The 25092-nt window shown below is 40.1% G+C and overlaps 1 protein-coding gene across 1 annotated transcript in view; it reads left to right on the top strand.

Moving 5' to 3' along the window:
- Positions 1 to 25092, top strand: part of EFCAB6 (EF-hand calcium binding domain 6) — a 113320-nt gene that overhangs the window by 44931 nt on the left and 43297 nt on the right. The window contains exons 7-12 of the mRNA XM_076328605.1: positions 1495 to 1665; positions 4082 to 4242; positions 14958 to 15015; positions 20044 to 20158; positions 23117 to 23250; positions 24392 to 24627. Of these exons, the coding sequence (XP_076184720.1) occupies positions 1495 to 1665; positions 4082 to 4242; positions 14958 to 15015; positions 20044 to 20158; positions 23117 to 23250; positions 24392 to 24627 (875 nt within the window). The remainder of the gene's footprint in view (positions 1 to 1494; positions 1666 to 4081; positions 4243 to 14957; positions 15016 to 20043; positions 20159 to 23116; positions 23251 to 24391; positions 24628 to 25092) is intronic.

The following is a 25092-nucleotide window of genomic DNA, read 5'->3' as shown; positions in this document are numbered from 1 at the left end:
TAAAGGGAAACAGAATTTTCTTAGGGTGAATTTTATGAACAGAAAGATGTTTGTCTAGTGCTTAGCCAGGAGAACTGAATCACTGAAGGAACTATTTACTCCTAATTTTTCTGTTATTGTTCCAAAGCCTTTATGCCACTCTTTCTTCTTCTTTCCCCCCATTATCTTTCCTCAGGTTTCTTTAGAGAAAATAAAGAAACAATTAAAAAAAAAAAAGTAAAAGTTCAGGAACAAATTTAAAATTATAAAATGCAATAGACAGTCATAGAAAAGAGTTGGTATAAACCCATATTTAAAATTCTCCTACATAAATTATGGATATTATTTGCCATGGGAACTGAGAGAAAAACTATGCCTTAAGTGTAGCAAAACAAAAATATCCTGATTCTGTTGCATGAACACATCCACTGCCTATTACCTTAACAGTCCAAATGAGTATCCATTGGCATGACAATGTGACAGGACATCAGGCTTCAGATAGAGATTCTCCCTGAGAGCTGATTCACCCTCATTAGCCAGGTCAAGAATGCCAGTAGACCCAGACTAGCAGTATAGCAGCTGATTTAAAGGATGCATATTAAGATGCAAAGGACGCATGAGAAAAGAAAGAGGAAGTCCAAAGACAGTACGGTCTCAAATGTTTTGGATTAACACACCACTCTGAACAGTCAGAATTTCTCAAGGCTCACCATGTACTTATAATTGCATCTTTAACCGAAATCTCTGTAATGACCCAAGTGTTTGCACAGCATTTACTCTGGCCTTATGGACCGCCATGGTCATGGACCACATCTGAAAACTGCAGCCCTAGAAAAAGCTGTGCTCAAACATAAAATGTTTAGTTGAGTTTTTGCTTGTTGTTCTGAAGCTAATAATGAAGAAAATCCTGCCACAGATCAGTGAGCACTGATAAATGTAGGCTCACTTGCTGTCTATGACTATGCTGAGAGCTGTATTAGGATCTAATAACAGACATCACTTGATGGACTTTTGCATGGACTTAAGGCAGTGGTTGGGGTACGTGATAACAGCAACTTAGACTCGACTCGACTGAGTCAAGTTCACTCAGATCCAGGAACTATTCAGTCAGACACAACTTTGTGTGAACATTGATTCCAGACCAGGTAAGGAATGAAATGCAGCTGATAAACTGACCTGAATGTGAGCTGGTCTGTGCGAAGCAAGTTTACATATCCATTTACTTGTGGCACAGTTTACCAGCAAACTAAATAATCTATCCCGAGGTAATGGAAAGGTCATTGTAGTTTCATTCCCATAGTTCTAGTCTTCCATCCAGTAAATACTGCAGTTGTATGCTCACTGGGAACCATGGTAAAAGTGCTAGATTCAGTATACACAGACTATTGAAACAGCCACAGAGCTCTCAGTTGTTGTAGGTCAGGATGATCTAGCAGTGTAGAATGGCATGTTGGAATCAGCATTGCTTTAGTAAATGTTCGCTCTTTTTATGCGTGCTTTCTTTTTTTGTCTTAGAAACGAGATGGAAAGATCACAAGAAATGACCTTCGTCATGTTTTACGTAACTTGATATTTCAAGTGAAAGATAAAGACTTCCAGGAGTTAATTGAGATAATTGATCCAGAACAGACTGGATACCTTGACTTCCATGAATTTTTAGACTTGTTTGAAGAAAAAGAATCAGTAGTAAGTGTTTACTTCTAATTCTCTAATCATAACCTCTTTTATAATGGCTGTGGCAAAATGCTGGATTGTGTTTTGGTAAAATGTTATGCTCTGCACACAGTTTTTATCCAGGTTAGTATGTTCACATTCTTTCCAGCAATGCAATAATCATAACCAGCACTTCTAGACTCTTCTTTCTGAAGCATCAAGTGGAAAGCAATCTCACGGTTACAGGAGGTTTTTGAAAACTCCAACAGAATCACTAGCTCACGCATGTGTGTACAGCAGAGGAGGAACAGCAGTAGTATTTCTTAGCTTTCAGTTGTCAGATCTGTTTTGCTGATATTTTGTTGTTTCTTGTTTTATCTATTATTCTTTATAATATACATTGTTCCAAAATATATGCTATATACTACACAGATGTTGCATATTTTCCTGGGTACAGCTTTGACACCTTCTGTATTTGCAGTCGTCTTACAACGTTTTCCTTTAGAACCATTCACCGAGGGTACAGAGAGGTTATATCCTGAAACCCACACTCAATATTTCTGTGCAGTATGTCTGTTTCCTTTAACAGAAATAAGTCAATACTTTTTTGCTTACTGAATTATTGTAAGAAATAACCTAAGCCGCAGTTTGCAAATCTACTTCCTAATATTAAGAAGCTGTTCATAATTTTTCATAATTTTCAATATAAAATCTTTTCTAGGTTTGCATTAGTATGCCAGCTGACTAACCCCATATTTAGATTTGTCTTAGGTAGTCCGGATAGTGTTTTTGAGAGATATCAAAGGAGAGCAGTAGTGTCAAGAGAGATACTAGGCGCACAAAAAGAAGGTCCCATTGAACAGCCCTGAATGGTGTGCATTGCTTTGAAACGCTTTGATGTTAGGAGCTGAAACAGGCTGCTTTCCACTCTGATGGCTCCAACAATAGCAACATTTGATGCAGCAGCTCAAGTCCCTTCCAGCTCGTTTTGAGTAGAATAATGGTCTGGCTGAAATTCTGGGGCAAACTTTAATAGTTGTAAAATTAGCATGCTGGGGAAAAAGCGAATGCTGACAGTGCCTACATGTGCAACTGATGTGCACACTAAGTGGGATTTACAAATAAAGCTGGTTAGGCTCATATTAGAGATCTACACAAATGACTACCCATTTTTGTCATTTGAAATAAGCATCCCAAATGAAGTAAACGCTAGCATGAGAGAAGGCAGGTAAAGGAAATGTTAAGCATCACAGACCATTGTCACCTTGGGATGAAATACCACCAGGGATGACACAGTAACCACACATGACCCTGGCGGCTGTGGTTTCACACTTTGAGAGTGATTCTGCCCTGAGGAGTATGTCTGTTCTGGACTCTGTGGCTGGGTTTGTACTCAGATCCTGATGAAAAGCAGCTGGAAGGAAGCCTGAGTGTCTGGGAATCCTTTTGTTTTGTGTCCTGAGTGGTGATGCCACCTCCATCAATGTGGCTCATCCTGTAGAAAAGGCAGATTACAGGTTGTACAAATGAAAGGGGACAACTTTTTCAAGAAGTCTCTCCATTTTTATCATTTCTCAGAAATGATGTCATCAGAGCAATCTTAAAAGCAGCAATGGGCAGAACCAGGACCTGGAACCAATCTAGGCCCCCAGCCAGCTAAGACAACCCAAGGGGCATCTCCCCCTCCTTCCTTTCACCTGAAATTCTGCATAGTACAGTGCTTGGTCAGATCTGCGATTATGCTGAGATTTTCTGTCAAAATGTGATCCTGTGTGTGTTTCTTCTCAGAACCTTCTGGTTTTAATGTACTCAATTTACAAGTGAAAAACACTTTTATTCTAACTGCCAGTGCTACAGACAGATCCTAAAACAGGTTTAGTAAGCCAGATTTTGTCATTATTTTCCCCTGTGCAAGCCCATTGTCTTCAAATTATGCCCTGAGTAAGTTGAGTGCCACTTGCAATTCATGCAGTCCTAGTGGATTTTGTTTTACAGGACTGAGGGGAGAAACAACAGTAAAAGCTCTGCGTTGTTATCAGTCGGTAGACATGCCTCTTTGGTCACTTAAAGAAGCAGATCTATGAAGTGAGGTATATGCTTTCTTGCAGTCAGTTTTCAGAACAAACATTTTCAAGGGTAGATTTTGGGCCTGACGTTGCATCACGCTTTGAAATTAGTACACTAAAATTGTTTTAGTTGAACATAATTTTGTTTTAAGTTAGACGGTTCACGAATAGCTTAATGGAACAAACTAAATAAAGAAGCCTGCTCTTCTTGTTCTAGCTTGTAATACTGTAAGTGATAACATGGTTCATTTTCAGGAAGTGTTGGTCTTCCAACATTAGATTTGTCATTTTAGAACATTTTTTCATGCAGTAATGCTGCCACAGTTTAACTTCAGGGATGCTTTTTTTTTCTTTCCTGCATTACTAATTCATTCAATTGTTAGGTGGAGGACATCCTTTCAGATAAAATCACAGAAAATTGGAAAGATTTTCATAAGGCTTTGCAGTCCTATGATCCTAAGTGTACTGGCACTATTAACAGAAGTCATCTAAGAAAAGTCCTACAGCTGTGTTGTCCCTCTTTGACAGAGCAACAATTTATGAAGTAAGTTGATGATGTGTGAGTTGTAACAGATTCAATGTAATTTCTTTTCCTACCATATCTTTCTTCCCGTCTTTTAATATGACAGCTATAGCTGGAGGCATTAAGTATTTTGGTTTGCCTTAAGCATATAGAAAAGGTCGATGGAAGAGATGCCCCATTCCTCATGTGATCAGCTTGTAAATCTCTTATTTATTTTCATAACAATTCTGTGTTGGCAAGTCTTGTGAGTTTGACATTATTTCAGCATTTCAAAGGTGAGACAAGTCTTTTCTACAAAGGAACAACTGATGTGCTGGAGATCCAAGACGTTATCAAACATTATTTAGTATTTCTAAACACAATTAATACAAAATTAGTTAAATTAATGTTATGTCTTTCCTCAGTAGACTATTGTTGTAAAGAACAAGGAATTGAAATTTAATATCGTCAGCATGAAGTCTCATTTTCAGTATGAGCAGGCTCCCCAAAGTGGAGAGTCAAAAGAGCTACAAGCATGGGGAGCATGGGGTCAAAATATCTATATCCAACGAAGAAGAAATTGTATTAGGCATTTTATTGCAATAACATTTCAGTCAGGTTATAATCGGGTCTAATCTACTCTCTCAGGAGCTCTAGTTTTCTCTGCTTACAGCCAGTGACTTTCAGAAAGATGTGGAATTCTTTCCTACCTTTGAAATCATAATAGGAAAATCAAAGAAATCGGTTCCAGTCTGACCCTTACAACCCAGTGTCCTGCTGATCATTGTGTGTGAGGAGCAAACACAACAGCATCAGTAGGAAATGGCTTTTGGGAAATAATCTTTGATCCTGATATATGAATGAACATGAGCGTGATCAGTAAAACCAATTCTACTGTATGCGTTTTCCTTTCTATAAATGTCTTAGAGAAAACTTCAGGTGCTATGCATTGGGTTCATAAAAGTCATGTTCCCAGCACAGTGTGTTATAACTATATGCTTTCATCATCTGTCAGTTTTATAGCTCTGTGTTTTGTAGTATATAATCAGTGGTCATTGATCACAAACAAGTAATTACCCTTCAAATTACCTGGGACTTAGCAGTTATACAATTTCCTAAATAATGTTTCTACCATTATTTGTGTCAATGAGAGATCTGTACTAAAAGAAAAGTCATGAATAACTGCCACTTTGAATTGGAAAGTGATCTCTACTTGAAATTCTAAACATTCCCTGTAAGAAAATAATATAGAGTAAAGCAATGAGAGGCAAAGTGTTAAGGTTTAATTCATTCATCATTGTGGTCAATGGCTGTTTTGCTTTTGTTTTAAAAGGATGCACGATAAGCCTTGTGAGATCAGTCTAGTGAAATGCTGAACACAGGTTGTGTTCTAGCAAAGCACAGGAAGGAAGTGGGTATAACACTTTTAGGATTTCTGTTACAGTGAACATTGAGCACATTTGCGTATTTGCATTAATGAACTGTGGCGTTGTTGAAAAGTGCAGGTATTTAGCAAAGTGAGATGTGCAACACCATAGGTGGGATGAGTTTGGAATCTTTTTATAGGAATAGCATCTAAAATATACATCTAAAAGATAAGGTTTGGATTCCATTGTCAAAGACATTCAGGGACATACAGTCTTGCACTGGCCATGTTCAGTCCATGAAAACAGTGTCTCATTCACACCGTATTATTAATTTTTCTGTAGTAAACATGTCTAAAGGCACCTGTTCTTAGCAGTATCATTCATCAGGGTCATGTTCTAGAGAGTTGATGACCACGCTGGAGATGAAGTGTAATTCTTATCATAAGATGAAGAGCGAGTTTCTACTCAACAATGCAACAGATGGCCTGCTTGATTGGAGAGGTATTTGGCTTTAGGATAAATGAGTAACAGTATAGCTAATTGAGTTAGAATGGCTCATCCACAGGTGAGGAGATATTTTGAAAGATCTCCTTTGTTGTAATCTAGTTTTAGAGTTGTCATTCTGTGATTTAGCCTGACTCCTTAAAAATATGTTTTGACTCGCATCTTTTTACCAATCTATATTTCTTTGTTTCAAATGCGGCATAAATTTTTATGTTAAATCTTATTTGAGACTATCCTAGGAAAACGTTGTGGATTATGCAGAGAAACAGTGGATGGCACTGTTTATTCGCTACTCTAAAGTGGTAAGAAATGCCAGGTTTAAAAAGGCTGTATTTTAAAATAAAAAGAAAAAAAAAAGTAATTGACTCCTCTAAATGCATACACACTGGGCTTAAGACTATCACATCTGTGCTGGGAATGTCATAACCAGATTGGGGATTTAGCATGGGTGCTTTAAGGGATGCAGGGTTTTTGAGTAAAAGGTGATGAAGTGACTGAATTACATTCTGAATTCCAGTGGTTCAGCTACATCAGTCTTATTTATTTGAAATTATACTTCTGCTTTGGGGGGCTTCTACTATAATTGGACTTTTGCATTGATGTGACTCATCCTGAGGCACTTGAGGACAATACTGCTATCGCTGCAGCAGAATAGCTGGCATGCTTCTCCCAGATGGCTTCCTGTGAGATGACATTCAGGCTGGGGAAAAGAGGGAACAATTTTTAAGGGCATTTGGAAGCCTTTTATGGATTACACTCACAAAACAGATGTTGCTCTGTAGTGTTCACAGCCATTTTCTGTGTGAAGGCTACACTTGTTTTAGCTGAGTAGGGCTTCACAAATACTAGAAAATGGAGACTCTTTCCCCTCCCTCTCACCCCCCTGACACTTTCTCCCCTGCAGTGTATATGGTGTGGATTAGATTTCTCAAAAGAAATGAAAGCTTTGATTTCTTTTTTTTTCTTTTTTCCCCCCAAGAAGGAAGGCATTGAGGCACTTGATATGTTAAGTTACAAGAGGTTTTTACCACAGGTATTTTTTTAGTGTCATTCTAAACAGAACAGGCACTTGCGATAAATGGAGTGCAGAGAATGCCACGCGTCCCCAGCACAAGGACAGGAGCCTTCTGCTTTCATCCAGGAATGCCCCAAAGCTTTATGAACATGAATGAAATCCTGGAAGGCTGAACAGCTCAGTGAAGCAGCGACACACTGATGACAAGGGCTCTGATTCATGAGCTCTGCTAATTTATACGGCAGTGATTTAAGAGGGTAATTTAACAGGCCCAGGAAACTACCAACTCCACCTCTTCGCTGGAAGTTACCCTCAGAATAACAGAAGGGGCTGAGCAAACAGTGTGTCTGCTCCTGGGCTGCTAAGGTTCACATCCATGAGTATTAACTTAGGCTGCTAGTGAGTTCATTTTATACTCATATGCCAAGCAGCAAGTTAAGGTAAACAAGGGCTTTCATTCATGATTTCTGACAGATTTAGTTCTGCAGCGGCTGTGATCTTAGCTCCTTCTTCCGCCAATGCAGCTGAATTTTGCAGGTCAGTGTCAGGTGAGCCAAGTTTCTTCCAGGTGCCCACCATATATTTCAATCGTTAATTACACAGGGTATTCACAAAGGGTAACTGTAGGTAGGGGAGGCTTGTGTCCTTAGGCTCCTTCTAGCGTCAGTGGAGCTCTTCCAGGTAATGACACAGTGTTTCTGTTAGGTTCCTGCTTTCTCTGTAGGCTACGGAAAGAGCCTGGGAAGGCTAGTGTCCAGTGCCTAAGGATAGCCTTCTGAATAATGCCCTTAACTGCATATGTAAAAGAAATGTGCTACTTTGATCGTCTTTGCCTTAAGACATTTGTGTTATGCATTGTTCTCAACCTCCCAAATTATTTTAAATGCTTATTTTATCCAGGTTATGCTATAAATACAAGGATAATTCTTCTGATGGAATCTTTTACAAGATGCTTTTGGATAACTTAAAAGTTGCTGTTCTTTCTGGTGACTTAAATGGTATCAGCTCACATATATCAAAGGAAAAACAACAAAGAGAAGAAAAAAGGCAAACACAGCTTTAAAAAAGGTACTGTTATTACAGACAATTTTCTATTTAATGTAAAGACAAAATATGTATAGAAAGGAGACTTTCAGATAGACTGAGGATAGATGCTGTTTTTTGAATGGTAAGTACTGTCCTGGGCTGATCTCTCATTTCACAGAGATATATTCAAAATTGTACAACATACAAAGCATTGCATCAGGAGAGCAAACACACATGGATCATTCATCAAAGACTCTAGGATTCAGGTAAAAATGGTTGAGCTCACTTTACAGGGTCCACAAGGATTATATCTCACTGCATCATTCAAAAATTGGGGTTTTGCCCTCTAGATAACATCTGAAGAGTATGTTTGTGATCCTCTGTAGGATCAGTGCGGCTCATTATTCAAGAACTGGGTTTGAACATTCTCAGAGGATCAGGAACTCTGGCACATCTGATGGCTGTGACTACTGCAGGCCATAGCTACAGCCTCCAACTGAACCAGCATCATTGATATTGGCATCCAGGTTATAAAGATGTATGACCTATTGATTCTCCTCACTTTTTACTTTTGAATGTATGTAAATGCATGCATAATCTGGGGGGGAAACAACAAACTTTCCCTTGTAATGGGATGAGCTTCTCTTTAAAATATTTTTTTTTTAATACTTGCATGATAATCTACATGTATGGTCAGACACATGTATTTCCTTTCACTTGAACCCAGATAATGCCTTACTCTAATATGTCCATGGAGGCATGCTTATTGCCTATCTTTCCTCATTTTTAGGCTGGTATTCCATAAAACAGAATGCCCTATGCAAAGCTCACATTTCTGCCAACAGCTCACCAGACAGGATTATGCCCTGTCTTGCCCCAGATTCTCCTCAGACTTCTTTGTTTCCTCTTCAGTGATCACTTTGTGTTTCTTAAGTCCCCATCTGAATCCCCTTCGGAGCAGCTGTAGGGATTGCCTTGTCTGTGAATTCACACGTCAGAACTGGCAGGTTAATTCCTATGGCTGAAAAAGGCCATTTCTGTTATCTCTGTTCTGTTGTCTCAGAGCCTTGCAACAGGTTCTCCACATACTTTTCAAAGCAGGCCAGATGTTGCAGGGACACCAAACATAGGTATAAACAACGGCCTCTGAGCTCTGACCCTGAATACCAATTTCAGTGCCACTCTTAATGCAACCTGCAGCAAAGCTCTCACAAAATGGTTTTTAGGCCCACCAGGACCTTCATGTTTCTGTCATGAACATAGAGAAATTGGCAGTGGATATTTGGCATGTGAATCGGCAATATGAGGATTCAAATGCCTGCTGAAGGACCCTGCCGAAGGACAGCTTGCACTTGCCAGAATTCACCTATCACTCTTTGCCAAGTTCTGCTGTAGAAAGGCAAAGCAGAGGAGGAGCATGCTGTCCATCTTCTAAAGGCCTCTCAGGCACTGGGACATCTTTCTCTCCTAGCGAGTTCTTGGGATGATACAAGCCTTCTGGGATATTTTTAAAAAGACCACAATCTCCTTTACCTTCTTGCCAAGGTGACTGTTGGCTATGAGGCCTTATAACTGCTTTATACAGTGCTGTCAGTCGCTACCTATTGGGAGGATGTCAACTGTTTTCAAGTGTTACCTGGCTACCTGCCAGCAGTTTATGTGAGACAAGTTCTCAGGCACATGGCTTGGGTCATTTTACTATGTCAGGCCCACACAGGAGTGAGTCAATCCCTTGTGCAGAAAGCTGGGACCATGCTGCAGACATGTCGAGGGAGGTGATTCTGCCCCTCTACTCTGCTCTGGTGAGACCCCACCTGGAGTACTGCATCCAGCTCTGGAGCCCTGAGCACAGGAAAGATATGAACCTGTTGGAGCAGATCCAGAAGAGGGTCACAAAAAATGATCAGGGGGATGAAACACCTCTCCCATGAAGAAAGGCTGAGAGAGTTGGGGTTGTTCAGCCTGGAGAAGAGAAGGCTTCGGGGAGACCTTATTGCAGCCTTTCAGTACTTAAAGGGGGCTCATAAAAAAGATGGCGGCAGACTTTTTAGCAGGGCCTGTTGCGACAGGACAAGGGGTAATGGCTTTAAATTAAAGGGGGGTAGATTTAGACTAGATATAAGGAAGAAATTTTTTACGCTGAGGGTGGTGAAACACTGGCACAGGTTGCCCAGAGAGGTGGTGGATGCCCCATCCCTGGAAACCTTCAAGGTCAGGTTGGATGGGGCTCTGAGCAACCTGATCTAGTTGAACATGTCCCTGCTCATTGCAGGGGGGTTGGACTAGATGGCCTTTAAAGGTCCCTTCCAACCCAAACTATTCTATGATTCTATGATTCTATACCAAGTCTGACCTTTTATTTATGACATTGACAAGAACTGTTGGTTTAGGCATTCTGACAAGTTTAAAACAGAACCTTTGGATGTTCGGTTCCTGAATTGGTCAGTGTCTTGGAGCTATGTCAGATAAGTTGCTCCTTCTGTAAGTTTAAGCAGTGGTTTATATCATCCCTTCAGTTCCTCTTGTCCCAGTGATGTTCTGTGGTGGCCAAGTCAATTCTGGTACCAACACCTTCTAAGCCTTCTAGCCTGGAGTTCAAGGCTTCTGTCCCTCCTCCTGAAATTGCTAAAATGAAACTTCAGTATCCTTATGAATTTTAATGTTACCTCTTTCCTTGTTATATGATGGGTGCTGTGTGGCTCTCATTTGCCAAATTATGTCTGCTCCTCTCTTTAGCGAGAATTCATGACCAGTAATGGAAAAGAAATCTTAGACGAAGTCTCTAGGAAAGCAAGCCTGGCCTCTTTCTTACCGAGGTGGTGATTTTGGACCAATGGTCTGCAACAGGTGGAATCTTGATATTTCCACACCTTTCCACCTGTAAGTTCTTTAATAGGTTGGGGTGGTTAAGGTGTCCCTACCTGTGAAAGATCCTGTTCTACAATGGCCTTCATCTTAATCCTCAGGACTTTTAGCATGCTGCCTCTGTCTCTGAAATTCTTTCCTAATTTGCTTTTGCGAGACAGTAGGAAATATCTAAGACCTTATGGTTGGCTCCTTCTATGTAATATTTTTTGGGAACAGAGTGTTCCTGCAGATGCATTCCAAGATTGTCCCCAAAGCAGAATATGAGCTGTACTTCAATCAAGACATCAACCTGTTTGTCTTCTGCCAGCTGAGTTTGTCCCTCCTGTTCTTGAGGTCAAAAGATCTTTCAGAAATTCCCCAAAGTTATTTTTACTGAGGTCCAATCCCATTTCTACTGAAAGACTGTCAAAGCAGAGAGCTGGCAAGATAAAAAAAATGCAGATGGCTCACCAACATGGAATACGGTTCTGTCAATAGGACACAGTATGCTAAATTCAAGATAAATCAGTGGCCTCACTAATAAATATTTCTGTCCCTAACTTCTGCTGAGCCACCGTCTGGAGCTTTATCCATACCTTCAGCAAGCATTCCTGTGTTAGAGTAGACGGTTAGGTTTGTCAGGCCTGAATGAAGAACTTTGAGACCCAGCCCCAGTGAGATGGGAATGTGCAGGGAGTAGGGTTTGGTGTCTCACACAGTTGGTAAATGTACTTGTGGCTTATTACTTGAAGGTAGAAGAAGAACATACTTCTCACTGAGTGCTTCAAGCTGGCAGCTGGGCAAGAGACAGTACGTGGCTAGCCCAGAGAAGCACATACGCTGATTGCTTGGCTAGCTGCTAACAAATGGAAAAGATAATATCCCTGCCTTCCCAACTAGGAGAATGAAGAGTCTCTCTCCTTTTCATGACTGTCAATTTCACAAAACTTGTAACCGCTGTATCTGAAGACCCCTACCCCTCTCAAGTTTGACTGAAATTGGTAGATGGACTCCAAATTTAGGGGAAAGGCTGACAGATGTGGATGAAAAGGCTGATTGCATTATTCTTATTTCCCTAGGAAACCAAGGTAAAAGTGGTGCTGGTTGGAGGGGAGTATAATTTAAAATATAAGCTTGCCTGAAATCAGAGTAGATCTCAAGGATCCCTAGTGGCTTTTGTGTCTCTTAACAGCCTTTGAACTCTTTGTGACTCTGTAATTACTGCCTGAAAGCAGGAATAGATTTCTTAGAACTATGTCAGTAACTCACCAGTTCTTCTCCTTCCCTCTTTTCAAAGCTGGGTAGTGTGTTTGCTTTTCTGCATAAATTTGGGAGACAATTTTAGCCATTTCTTTAAGAACCAATATGAATACATAGCAATATTCTGTAATTTGTTCTTTCTTTATTTGTTATTAGCATTCATTGTTCGAGCAGCCTGCTTATATTTGACTCTCTATCGAAGACTGATACAAAAAGGCTTTAAGTGCTTCATCCTCTTAATGCAATCTGTTGGTAGCCTTCTTTCTCTGTTGAATAGAAAGCCAATTTTTTTCTTGATCTGTCTTATATTACTGAAGCATTTATAGAGTGAGTTCTCATTTCTCTTGATATTTTTGATATTGAATCTCGTGTTGTGGCCTTTCAGATTTTGGTTGTACATATTCATGCTTCTCTCTTATACTGTGATGGCATGTTTCACTGATGCACTGCCAGCTCTCCTTAAGTTATTTTCCCTTAGACCAGTTTCCCATGAGACTTTAGTTCCTTGAGAAGGTAGAAATCTACTTTTTTCCCACTATTCTCCTGCCTTCCTTTTACAAGTGTCATAAACTCTGTCATTCCATCATCATTCCTGCCTAAGCTGTATTTCACCTTTTCAAGCAGTTTCTCTGTGTTAATTAGGATAAAATTTAGAAAGATTTTCCCTTCACTAGATTTTGCAGCATCAACAGGATGTCACTGACACATTCTGATAATCTGCTGGACAACCTGTGTTCTGCTGTAATCATTACCCAACCAATTACAACCAGCTCTTTTACCCTGGATGACTTTGCCTCTTTTTTTTTTTCCCCTCAGAAAAAAATCTCAAAACCTCTAAAAGCTTCAAATCCAAATCCTGTTTTCCCTGTTGGTGAGGTACAGTAGGCATCCTACCATTGTAGCACTCATATTCTCACAGGTTTTTATCAGTAGAACTCTAAATAAGGTTTCATTTGCTGAACTGTAAGATTCCAGGATCTTCCAAGAACCATAAGGACTTCCAGGTCCCCTTCTTTATGCCACGTTTCTTATATTCATGTACTGACAACCAGCGTGCTTCTGTCTGGTTTTGTCTCTTCTATGACCCTGTAATGTATAACCCTGTTCCAAGTAGTTTTAGGTCCTCAGCTAAGTGGCTGTGGTTAATACCTTCCTGTGAGCTTTTATGTCAGCTCCTTTCTTCAACCTAGTCTAAGGCTTCCCTACTAGGTTATAAGGCTAGTAGATAAAGAGAGCTTTTTGTGAATAAGCCCCTGACAGGGAAGATGATCTTTTAGATGACATCCTGCAAGTAATCATTCATTTATTTCCAGGACACATCCAGCCTTTGCCTCAGTCTTGAACTTCAATAAGGAGGAAGGGTATAAAGAACATTTGAGTTTACCTTCATCGCCTGTCCTGCAATTACTTTTTCATTTTCTCAGGGTCATTCATGGCAAGGCTTATGTTGATAGGCAGGAGAATATAATAATGAGTGGGATGGGGCAGGTAAAGTTGGTAATGTTTTGGCAACTTCTTGCATTCAGGCAAGATAGCAGATATCTCAGAAGACCAGGTGTCTTCAGCAGATGAGTCCATCTGAGATCCTCAGGAGGGAGTCACCAGTCACCATCATCTTTTGATTCCTTTTGGGAGGCTTAGAGTTAATCTTCTGTGTGCTGCTCAGATCAAAGTAAAACTCTTTTAATTAGCATAATTTTAGAATAAGAACTAAAATGTTAAGATTATCTTCAATTTTAGGGAATACTATAAAACACACTTGATAAATCTATAAAATAAGACTGCTGAATATTTCTGCATTTTGCTTATATGGAAATACATGCTCTAACATCTAACAAAAATAATTGTTCTAACTTTCCTTTTCATGGGTTATAGTAAATCTATAACGGATGTAAAATAGGCACAAGTGGGACACATTACATACCCTTTAATTTAATTTCTTTTCTGTCTTTAAAAGTTATTAAATATTTAATTGTTATTTATTTTAATGGCTTATTGATGAAGGTTGTGGTATTTCAGCAAGAAGAGTATATAGTCCATATCTATGGACTTTCTTATAGGGCCCGAGAAAGAAAGGTATTCTGGCCATTCCTCCAAAGGGAAGAAGTGTGGAAGTGATTTACTTGGGATCCAGGAAGAGAGAAAACGTCATGAGAGATATTTTTTCCTTTTAAAATCAATGGAAAGACTTTCATTAACTTCCTTCATGTTAGCTTAGCCATCTCATGTTAACTGAGGAGGTATTAAAGGATAAAGGTGGCTCCTTAGCTAATGTAGAAACTTGGGCTCATTAGAAACTGAGCCTGTGATTTGGAGGTCTAGGATCTCCATTTGCAAAAGAAATACTTCAGAGCAGTATCAGTCAATTTTTGGTTTGGTTTTTTGGGGTTTTCTTCTTTTCTGTAAAGCAAGCTATACATAAGAAATGTTTGCACAATATAGGCCTTGGAATCAATGTGTGCTCTAACTTGATCAACCTATCATTTTGTTTTGCATCAAAGAAGCTTCTTCCATGTCTATGTATTGTTTGTCATTAAAGAAATCTTGTTCATTATTGCTGAATCAAATGTTTGAAACTACAAAAAATAAGCGACTTGTCTTCATGCACAATCTTTCAATTTTAGAATCAAGCAGATTGAAGATCAAGCTAACAAATACGCCCAGAATAGAACTGTTGATGAAGTAATTAAAAGGCTGAAGGACAGAGTGATACAATAGGCAGCAACTATTAAAGACAGCTTTTTTGCCTACAACAAGCAATCACATGGCAAAATTAATAAAGCTAGCTTGCGGAAGGTAGGAAAAATGTTAGCTATTTTTCTCTCTCCTGTACTTTTCCCAGAAAGATACTTATTGTCTTAGCAATGTGCCTGCTGACACAGCTAGCGTTAAATCCTCCAGGACTGTTTCAGTTATTGATGAGTTAAATGGGTCCCGTGCAGGTTATTGTATGAGAAAGAATCTCAACTTGTCTTTAAAGACGTAAAATGGTCATCCTGTAGCAGCACTACACCTTGAAAGCTTCAACTGCTCCCAGTTGTCAAAAAGAACATGTATGAATTGGGACCGGCAAGACACAGTTGGGACGTGGAGGTGTGATGTCAACCAAAACCACACCTCTCATGTGAAGTGAGTGGGCATACCTTAAAGAATCACCTAAGCCTTAACTCAGAGTCCTTAAGCCCTCTTTGCAACTCCACAGTGGTAGCTGGTAGGAGCTGGATATAGGTAGGTGAAGAATAAGATTCTTAACAGATACAGCAGAGCTTCCAGATCCCAGATACTTCAGGGAGAATGACCTAAGCGAATTTTATACCATTTTTCAGATTTCCGAGCCTCAGCTTCCTCTGACCCACTCTTGGACTGCAGTGTGGCTCGTAATCACGCTGGGACTAGGGAGCACACCCTGGGTTCCCCAGCTCTCTTCCTTGCTCACTCCTGTTCTACTTTCAAAAGAGCCTGCAGTGATTGTGTCAGGGAAATCTCCTCCAGACGTCTAGTAGCATTTCAGGGCATAGACTGGTCCCCAACAGGAGGGGAGAACCTTTCTGTAGCTCTTATTTGAATTCAGTGGATTTGATCATGTTGTAAATTTCCAGTATAACTATTTGATGTTGGGTGGCTTTTGATACTGGGTTAGCTGATTTGGGTACAGCATCTCAGTGCTGAGAGGATCCACAATAATATGAATGTATTGAAATTGTATAGTTTTTACTTGCCAAGACTTCTGATCAAATTTTGTAGGTGTCTTTTTTGAGATAGGGTTTTCTGTGGTGTTCCCATGGCCCATCACAGCCTTGATGGTTTAACTGACTGCATGTTGTGCTTTAGACAGGCTTGTGAGGTCATGGATTTGGGATTGTAGCTGTGATGCTGATGGCACCCAGCTGTACATTTCTTTCTTTTCACATTTCAAAGCACAATGCTTTGCTGAAAGTTGAGGCTGGGCAGGAAAAGAGACATGATGGCAGTAACAGTTCCCTAGTCTACCTAGGTTTAAGCAAGAGCTGCTGCTGAATAGTGTTATGACAGTAATGCATGCTCTGCCCTTTGTCCAGGCACTGAAGTAAGGTAATAGTCAGCAAGGGTTAAACCAGAACTGTACCTTTGAAAATGGCCTGCATAGTCCCTTGAGAAAGTTTGTCCCAATTTGTTTTTACTCTGGTTCAGTAATAAACATCATCTTGTACATGTTTTTGCCAGCTACTCTTGCAGGGCCAAATGTACTGACTGTAAGGGCGTGACAAGCTGTTGCCTTCCTTTCTCCCCTTCTCAGCGTAGACCCGTGAGGTATGTGCTCCACATCATACGACAAGACGAAGGCTGTTACTATAGAGCCTTCCCCTGCGAACACTGTAGCTGCATTCAGCCGCCCATCTTCTTACCCTCAGGTGGATATCCTTCTGCAATGGCGTGCAGGAAGTGAAATTGCTTCGAAATGAAGGGGAGGGAAAGTGGGAGGACAAAACACATAAAGCATTTTCCATTTCTCTTAATATTTTCTTGTTAATAATACACTTATTAAGAATGTGTTAAGCTGCAACCCTTCCTCCCATAGAGATCTGACATCTGTGGCACATACCTTTGGGACATTGGCTTTGGTTGCTGTGATTTACACTACAATGTGATACCTAAGAGGCTTATATGTTGCCTGCAGCTAATGCAGTAACGTGCGTTTTGTCACTCTTAGGCAGAACAAACTCATTCTACCTGCCGCTTTTTCTTCTGCGTTGGCTGTCTGTGTACAACTCACATTTAAGATATTTGTATAGCACCAGAAGCTATTGAAGAGTTAGTCTTTGTGATTTCATTGTTCTTTTATTACACTATGGATGATGCATTTCTCAAGTTCTGGCAATGCACAAAGGATAAAAAATCATCAGGTACCTGCAGCCAGGTATATGCATCACCGCACTGTGATGTTCTTGGACCCTGCAAGCTCAGCAGGGTCCAGCTGGGTGGAATACTGCCCGGGGAACTCGGCCCTGCTGCTGATGATTATGATCATTCAAAAGGGGCATGCTTCCCTGCAATAGTCCTGTTCTGCCCCACCTTGTGCTGAGTGAAATAAGCCTACCCTGGAGTGAATGAGGATGAGAGTTCTGTGCGAATAAGGGTGATTAAAAGGGATTCCTCGTCAGAACTGAAGTGACAGTCTACCTTATGTCTCTGGGAACTGACGGGGCATGTGTGTTTTCAGGTGAAATGCAGACAGAAACTGATTCTCCACCACTTGTGGTCTTTAGAGATCTCTGCACTTTTTGCAAAAGAAAGGGGATTTCCACCTCATTGTCTAGGTAGAATTCCAAGTGGGAGTTTTCACATTCTTCCTGCTTTAATTTCCCTGACACTTCTACCAAGATGTTCATCAATCCCTGCCCTGGAAGCACAGCTGCTTTTCATCCCAGAGATCACAGAGTTTCAGTGGTAGATAAAGAACATCTAGAAATGGGCGTCTAGTACCATTGTAGGCATTGTGGGGAATCTCCCCTGGCCTCCAACTGCTGCTTCGTAAGGATGTAGGACTCTCTGTATCACATCTGCCAGCTGCATATAGATGTTTTATATACATTAGGTTATTGCAAGTGGTGCAGGCAATATGACATGTCCCAAGTGCATTTAGGTGAGTTGGTTGTGAGGCATTTTGAGGTGCCACTGAAGTTAAAGTGATCTATAGTGGTATGCTGTTCTTTGACTGGATCCCGACTCTGCAGCTGGGCAGGTGTGCCAACACCATTGCCCACCTCATTGGCATGTTTGAGACTGCTACTCTGATCTTCAGCTTCATTTAGAGCAGCCAGGCAGCTAGTGTACAGCTGGGCAGAGCTGCTTGTCCTCAGGGGTGGAATAGGTTACTCAAACAGTGTGGTAGTGGTAAACATAAAAGCATACTTGTTTTCTGATTTGTTATTCCAGGCCAAGCCATAGAAGTGGGCAAAAGCTGTCTGCCCAACTTGGAAGTGGATAAGCTCTGTTTATTTGTATAACATTATGTTACGGCGGCATTAAGGGAGGGGGCAGAATGCACCCTTACATTCCTCTGAAGGGTAATTGATCTTGGTATGCTTGAATAACCCAAAAATGCAGACATAAAATCACCAGTTAACCTTTGCAGGGTTATACCAACACTGTCAGTTCTCTGTGTTTTTCTTTACAGCTTACAGCATACTGACACCTTTTAGCTGCTTGCCTGTGGAGTACCAAAGGTGTGAGGCGGGTTAGTGAAGCGGGATGCCAAACTCCACCTCCTTTACCAAAGAGTAACGTAGTACCTCTGGCTTCACTGGACCTGGCTCTCTTAGGAACTGGGCAAGTAGGCACAGACCCTGTCTTTGCACCTTTGGACTTGTCTAATTGTTAATACAGCTCAGAATCAGGAAGATGGTAGCTGAAGCTCTGTCAGGGGTCCTGGGGTAACATCCGCAATTTGTACGTGTGCCTTCACTTTTGTGAAGGATTACAATATATCCTTCCTGTAAGGTTGTCATCAATCCTCTTTCTTTAAATAAGATTTAGAAACTATGCCTTTTGTGAGCCATTTAGCACAGGACAATGACCTAGTCGTACAATTTAATATGACTTAATCTTGTATGCAGTTTTGGTAGAGTTTTATCACTTTTTTTTCTCTAGATGAAAGTGCTAATAGTTGAGACTGTAGTCACCGACATTACTATTGTGACTGATTTTCTCCAGCTTTGATTGGATTTGTGTGGCCAGATTTCCTTATCGCTACAATTAAGCATTTGATCTGATGGTAAATACTTGTTCAACTGAACATAAAACATGCTTGCTTATCCAGAAGCTTTACATTCAGAGAAAGGAATGATAATTTGCTAATTATTCTTACTTTTTTAACACTCCTTATGCTGTTCAGCTATTTAATGAATTTTTTCTTTTAATCTGTATAATTAACTAAAATATAATGGCAAGAGTAATCACTGTAGGAACACTTGGAAAGTCAAGACAGAGCTGTGCAGGACAGTTATAAAGAAACACACCCAAATCAGGAGTTACAAAGCAGCTGAAGGAGATGAAAGGTTTTGGAGAAAGCCCTCAGCAGAAGCAGGGGCTGCAACTACAACTTTTCAGGGAAACAGGAGGTGGGAAAAGTAGAAGAAAACCAGGGACCTCTCCACAGTCGACTGCCAGTTAACATTAAGAGGGGCGCAATGGGAGACTGCCGCCACTCTGGACTGCTGCATTTCTTAGATGCAGAGAGGTAGAGGGTCTGCAAAAAAAAGAGGAGGGGACATGGGAGGAATGTAGGAAGATCAGAAAGTTCCTTGCCAAAATAGATTACCTAAAACAGATCCCCAAATCTGCTTTTAAGAGCAGCAATGCAAAAGGAATCATGCCTTCCACCTCGCTGAAGCTGTATGTGGTTCAGGGGCCTGAATCCTTTCTGCAGCATTTCTTGTCCAGGAGGTAGTTGTGGCAGGCTTGTGAGGAAAAGTGGTAGCAGCAAATTCTACAAATGACAGTTTTCCTCTAGTCTGCTAAATGAGGTAACGTCATTTCTTCTGGCACTTTTTACTTTCCAGGTGAAGTTTAATCTTAGCCTGTCACTCGGTGCTTTTGCTTAAAATGCCAGTCTCAAAAATATAGTCAAATTTTGCTCTCTGTCTCTTTCTGTATAGAATTGAAGTTGTACAGAATAGATCTATATTTAAATGGCTTACTGTAAATGTAAGGAAGAGAGATCAATTTTCAGAGTAATTTCAAGTTGAGCCATAAGATAAAATGCCCAGATATTTAGTATTCAAAATGGCATATTAAGCAAGAAAATAGGCCATTATAGAACTTATTTTATTTCTCTTCTAACAGGTGTTGGAAGATCATGGCATGCCAATGGATGACAATCAGTTTAATCTACTAACAGAAAAGCTGGGGTTACCAGATGGAGGGTTGAGTTATCTGGATTTTGTGGCGATACTGAAAGGTAAAGGAATTTTAACAGCAATAAAGCATGAAACAAACCTTTCCTGGAAGATCCAGAACTTTTCTCTTTTGAGGAAAGGCTATTGGTGAAATTAGGAAGAGATCAGTGATAGGATTTTTAGCACACGGGTGACCTTTCTGTCTGTAGTTCATTGACTCCTGATCCAGCTAAGCTGCTGAGTATCTAAGTCAGGACAAGAGGGAAACTGGAACATGTGGGATGTGAACTAACTAAAGGTCCACAGGTAGGTGCCATGGAGTTGTCACTAACAGACTGCAAAAAGCAACTGACCGATTGCTCTGCCTTGAGTAGATCCTTGTCCTCAGCATTTCTAACTCTTATTCACAGTCTCGGAATTATGTTGTATCCTAAATTACAGTGGATGATTTTATAGTAGTGACGTCCAGCAACTTTTTCTATTCTGTGTAAAAAGCCAGAAGACAGTAACTAGTCCTTTCAGGAAAGAAAGACCTGTTATTAAGCCATTAGTGATGAGTTTTAATAGCAGTATATACAACTAGAGCTCTGTGGTGTGATCTGGTTACTTATTGGTTTATGGTTTTAATTTAAAGTACTGCTTTTGAATGTTAAAGCTGTTAAGGGACGTTGCTACTAGAGAATGCTGAAATGTGGTTATCTGTAATGTAACTGATAGTTTTATTAGAGTATCAAGAATCCCAGTGAGAGAGCAAGGTTTACTGTTTGTGTAGATACATATGTATTGTCCACCCGAATAATGAGGATGTGGTCTTCATTGATTTACTGTTGCTGAGGAATGAATACCAGAGGAATATATTCATAATTTGGGAGCACATTTTTTCACCTCAGCTACTTGCCTTACCCCATCAGTAATTTCACTGATTTCAAGGCACTGTAAGTAAGGGGTTTGATTTTCAACTCTTAAAAATGAAGCTGATGGAATCTGAACTGATTTCTTAGGGTGGAACCCTGAGTGCAAACTAAAGCTAGTAAGTAATTATTCATTTCTCACTTTTTTATACTTATGCTTTTTTAAGTCTAGATTTTGTGGGTAAAATTCTGATGCCACTGAATCCAACAGCAGTTTTGCCATTGGCTTCAAGGCCTGTTTTAACTTCCATATTATGCCTCTGTTATTTTTCTCAGACGTGTGCATCTACTTTTTTCACACTGTTACTATTATTTTCTGCTGTCAGTATTTCTCTTTTAGAACTAAGACAAAAGTGAGAGCTGACTTGTGGCTGGCTGACATAATATTCAGGTTTTTCTTCATTCAGGCCTAGAAGTTTAGAAGTTTGTTAATATAGTCAGCTAATCAACTGTCCACCAAAATATGTGTGCCTTCATCCAATAGCCTAATAAAAGATGTTTGAAACAGGTTAACCTCAGGGAAAATGAGTGTGCCAGCTTTTTGATTTAAATCAAGAATCAACAGTGTTTTGTCTGTATTTAAAGTTTTTGCTTTTGCCAATTATGAGAATCACAGCTTTTCTTTCCATATTTTACTATATCTCATAGTTGTAAAAGGAAGTGTGACCCACATTTAACATAAAGTAAGTCTCAAAAAGCAGAAGGCAAAGAAAAAGCCCTCCTAACTTTTATTTTTCAATTATTTGTGATTCACTGGGGTGGAGGGTGGTCTGCAGTTACAGAAAAAGAGACCTGGTTTTCTTCTTATAAACTTTAGTGGGAAGATAACACAAGTACAAATTTTCTTGACTAGGCTTCAATAGAAACTGGAATTGAAAAAAGGGAAGGATAGTGCACGTCTGTAGGGGGGAGTAGGATTTAAAGGGTAAAATCAGGAGAAGTTAAAATGATGCAGTGAATACTATTTAGTGATTCTTTGGAGTAGTTGTACAGGCTCTTGTGTGTCGGTGTATGTAAACCTTTTAAAAAGAAAAGAAAGGTTCCTTTAGAACAGACCATTAACTTAGCATTTTTCTGATCAATCAGGAGTAGGGTGTAGTGAAATGTCAGTGTGTACATTTTTCTTTGCAAGAGTTTCCCATTTTAAAATCTGACATGAATTACTTTGCTCCTCTATATGGCTTACATGTTGCAGAAAAATTCTAAAATGCTCAAGAGGCTTCAAAAGATGCTTAGTCTCTTTTTCCCCAGAAGCAAGGCAAAATAGATTCCTAGATTATCACTGCACAATCAGCAGAAGGAATCAGATCTGGAACGGTGACCAAAATAGCGTTTCTATGGCCTAAAAGTACCTTAGCCCTTCAGGAATGGAAGTACATGGGTGCCCTGCTGGGAAGCTGGCTGTCGCCCTTTCCTGATCCTGCTGGGCTGTGGGATAATAAACTTGTGACAATATGAAGCTGCTGTTTGTGCAGGACTGAGTCTTGCTAGAACAGAACATCAGGCAAAATAGTTTCAGGGGTGGTGCTCTGTTAAGTCAGGAGTGTTTTGATGGCAGATATCCTGAAATAGCTCACATTGGTTCAAACCGGAGGAGAGCTTAGCCAGGATAGAATTGCTCCAGAGGAGATGGTCTAGTGTGCAGTGGCTGTGCTACACAGTCAAAGACGTAACAAACTACTTTCTCTGGCACTGTCTGCAGTTCCTGTGTTCCCTCACTGAGACAGACAGGCGGTATGACAGTAAGTCACGGCTTTCACGGTGCTCCTTTTCTCCTCCTCCAGTCTGATACCTCCCTTCCTCAAAGCAACCAGGCACCAGAGAACGCTAAAGCAAAAGAAAAAGACCTTGTCTCAGCTGTGCTTTCTTCAGTTGAGTTTATCTTCTTCACCTTGTGCTGGGAGAACTATAGCAGCTGAGGCCATTACTGTAAATTGGGTGGAGAACACTAATACTGCATACAGCTATTGGACTTCATCATGTTTGGGCTGTGAAGAATACGACTGCAGGGTTTCTTGTTTTGTTTATGTTACATTACTGTGCTATTTATCAGATATGTTTAAATGTGATCTTTTCTATGTTTGCTATACTTTGATTTCATTATTGCAGATGCCAGATTGAATGGCCCGGGAGCTACATTATGTAACAGCCCAAACCACAGAGTAAATGATGCTAAATATCACTACATGACTGCTGAAGAATGTCTCAGTCAACTTTATGATGAGCTGATGGAAGTCTATGGGGTAAATACATCGAGCCATGGTTTGCTTTTGGCAGTGAAGCTGGTTGTTATTTTGATACAAACATTTGTTTTAAAAGTTGGTTTGGAGGAGCTGTCAGGAAAGTGACTCTAAAAATTATGTTGGATTTCATGTCTTCTGTGTTCTCAGAAACTTCCAGTTCAAATATATTCAGTTTTCAAGGCAAAAACTTTTTTTTTTTCCCTAATTGTCTTCTCTGCAGCCTCTGTCAGGAAAATAAGATCTGAGTTATTTTTCCCACCCTTTTGTGAGCATAGCTATTAAAGATTTTGCAATTAGAAAGGAATAACTCTGTACTGCTCATTCATGGAACAGTCCATCTATTCATGAGAATGATCTTTCAAGAAGATGTTCTTAGTCCCTAAAGTTTGCAACACAGCGATCTTAATCAAGAGCTGTTTTCCAGCTTTTCTACATTTGCTTATTATTTTCTGTAATTACCATTAGAATGTACGCCTTGAATCCCCACCATGGATATGCACAGAGTAAGAGAGATCACATTTTACAAAGGAGAGAAGAGGCAGTCGTTACCCTTTTGCTCAGTTCATCCCATCCCGTCCCACCCCTGTTCCCTGGGAGAATTGGAAAGATCAGCATTCAGGAAAGGGATCCTCTGTTCAAACCAGCTTGGACACCCCTAGCAAAGCTGATCATATTGATCAGCATTACTTCAGATTTCTGAAGAACTGCACCATTTTAAAAGTGTTCGAACATTCTGCATCTATTCTAATGGGAGAAGCTGTTCAGCTGGTAGATCAACTGCTGTAAAGTCTCTCTTCATTACAGGTTTTCTGAGGGTGTGCAAGAGTAGAAATGAGGTACCTCTCAGATAGGACTGATGGAAAAGTGGAGGTTAATTTGTAAATTTGTATGGGGCTGGCTTTTTGACGCTCCCTACTTTCGCTCAGTTCTGTACACGCTTGAGATGAAAGCAGTAAGACTGCGGTTTACTGCGGACTATCCCAAGTGTTTAGTAAGGCAGTACTAGAAATGCTTTGTATTCCTAAACTGCGTTAAAATATTTGCCTGTTGTCAAAACAAGTCTAGAGCAAACATTTGTTATTTATGTTAAAAAATATGTAGTTGACATGTTAAATACATTTAGTTAAATATTCCTTGTTAGGACACCTATTCTGCCTTCCGTGAAACAGACAGTAACCATGACGGTATCATCAACATGCTTGACTTTCAGCAATTTTTGGACAGCTTTCTGCTTCGTCTTAGAGATGAGGAATTCTTGTGCCTACTTTGTTTGTTCGGAATGAACCTGACTTCGGTGTTAAATTACCAAGAATTCTGTCAACTGTTCCATGCCCAAGAAACTAAGGAGGTACCTCCTCGGCTTGTGCCATCTCACAAGTAAGAAAGAAAAAGTTGTGTAGTACCTACAGTAATCTGATGTGTTTAGAGAAATGAATATGCTGTGTGAAAATTTGTATTGGGTATAATTGAAAAAAGATAGTATTAAAATATGTCTTTATCAAGCTGAAGTTGGGTAGCTTTACCAAGTTCTCAGTGATTTATGACTCCACCGCTAGGTTAAAATGCCAGAACTACCCCTGGGGACTACTTAAATCTGTAAGGTCAAACATATATACTTGGTGTCTGAGTTGGAGCCTTAGAGCTGAGCTAGCCTCCAAACTGGACAACTTTGCTGCAACTGCCAAGCACACAGAATTGGGGAGATGGTTTTGGAATCAGATGTCATTTTGGATTGAGGAGCAGCCAGGGTATTTATTGCCTGTCTGGCACAGTGTCTGTCAGTTCTGAGACTAATATTGTTGTCAGTGTACATTACAGTAGCCCAAAGCCTCATGCTCCAGA

This window comes from Aptenodytes patagonicus, chromosome 1 (genome assembly GCF_965638725.1).
Source record: "Aptenodytes patagonicus chromosome 1, bAptPat1.pri.cur, whole genome shotgun sequence".
NCBI classification, from domain to species: domain Eukaryota; kingdom Metazoa; phylum Chordata; class Aves; order Sphenisciformes; family Spheniscidae; genus Aptenodytes; species Aptenodytes patagonicus.
The sequence above is the reverse complement of the archived record's forward strand: the minus strand, read 5'-3'. Positions and strand labels throughout refer to the sequence as shown.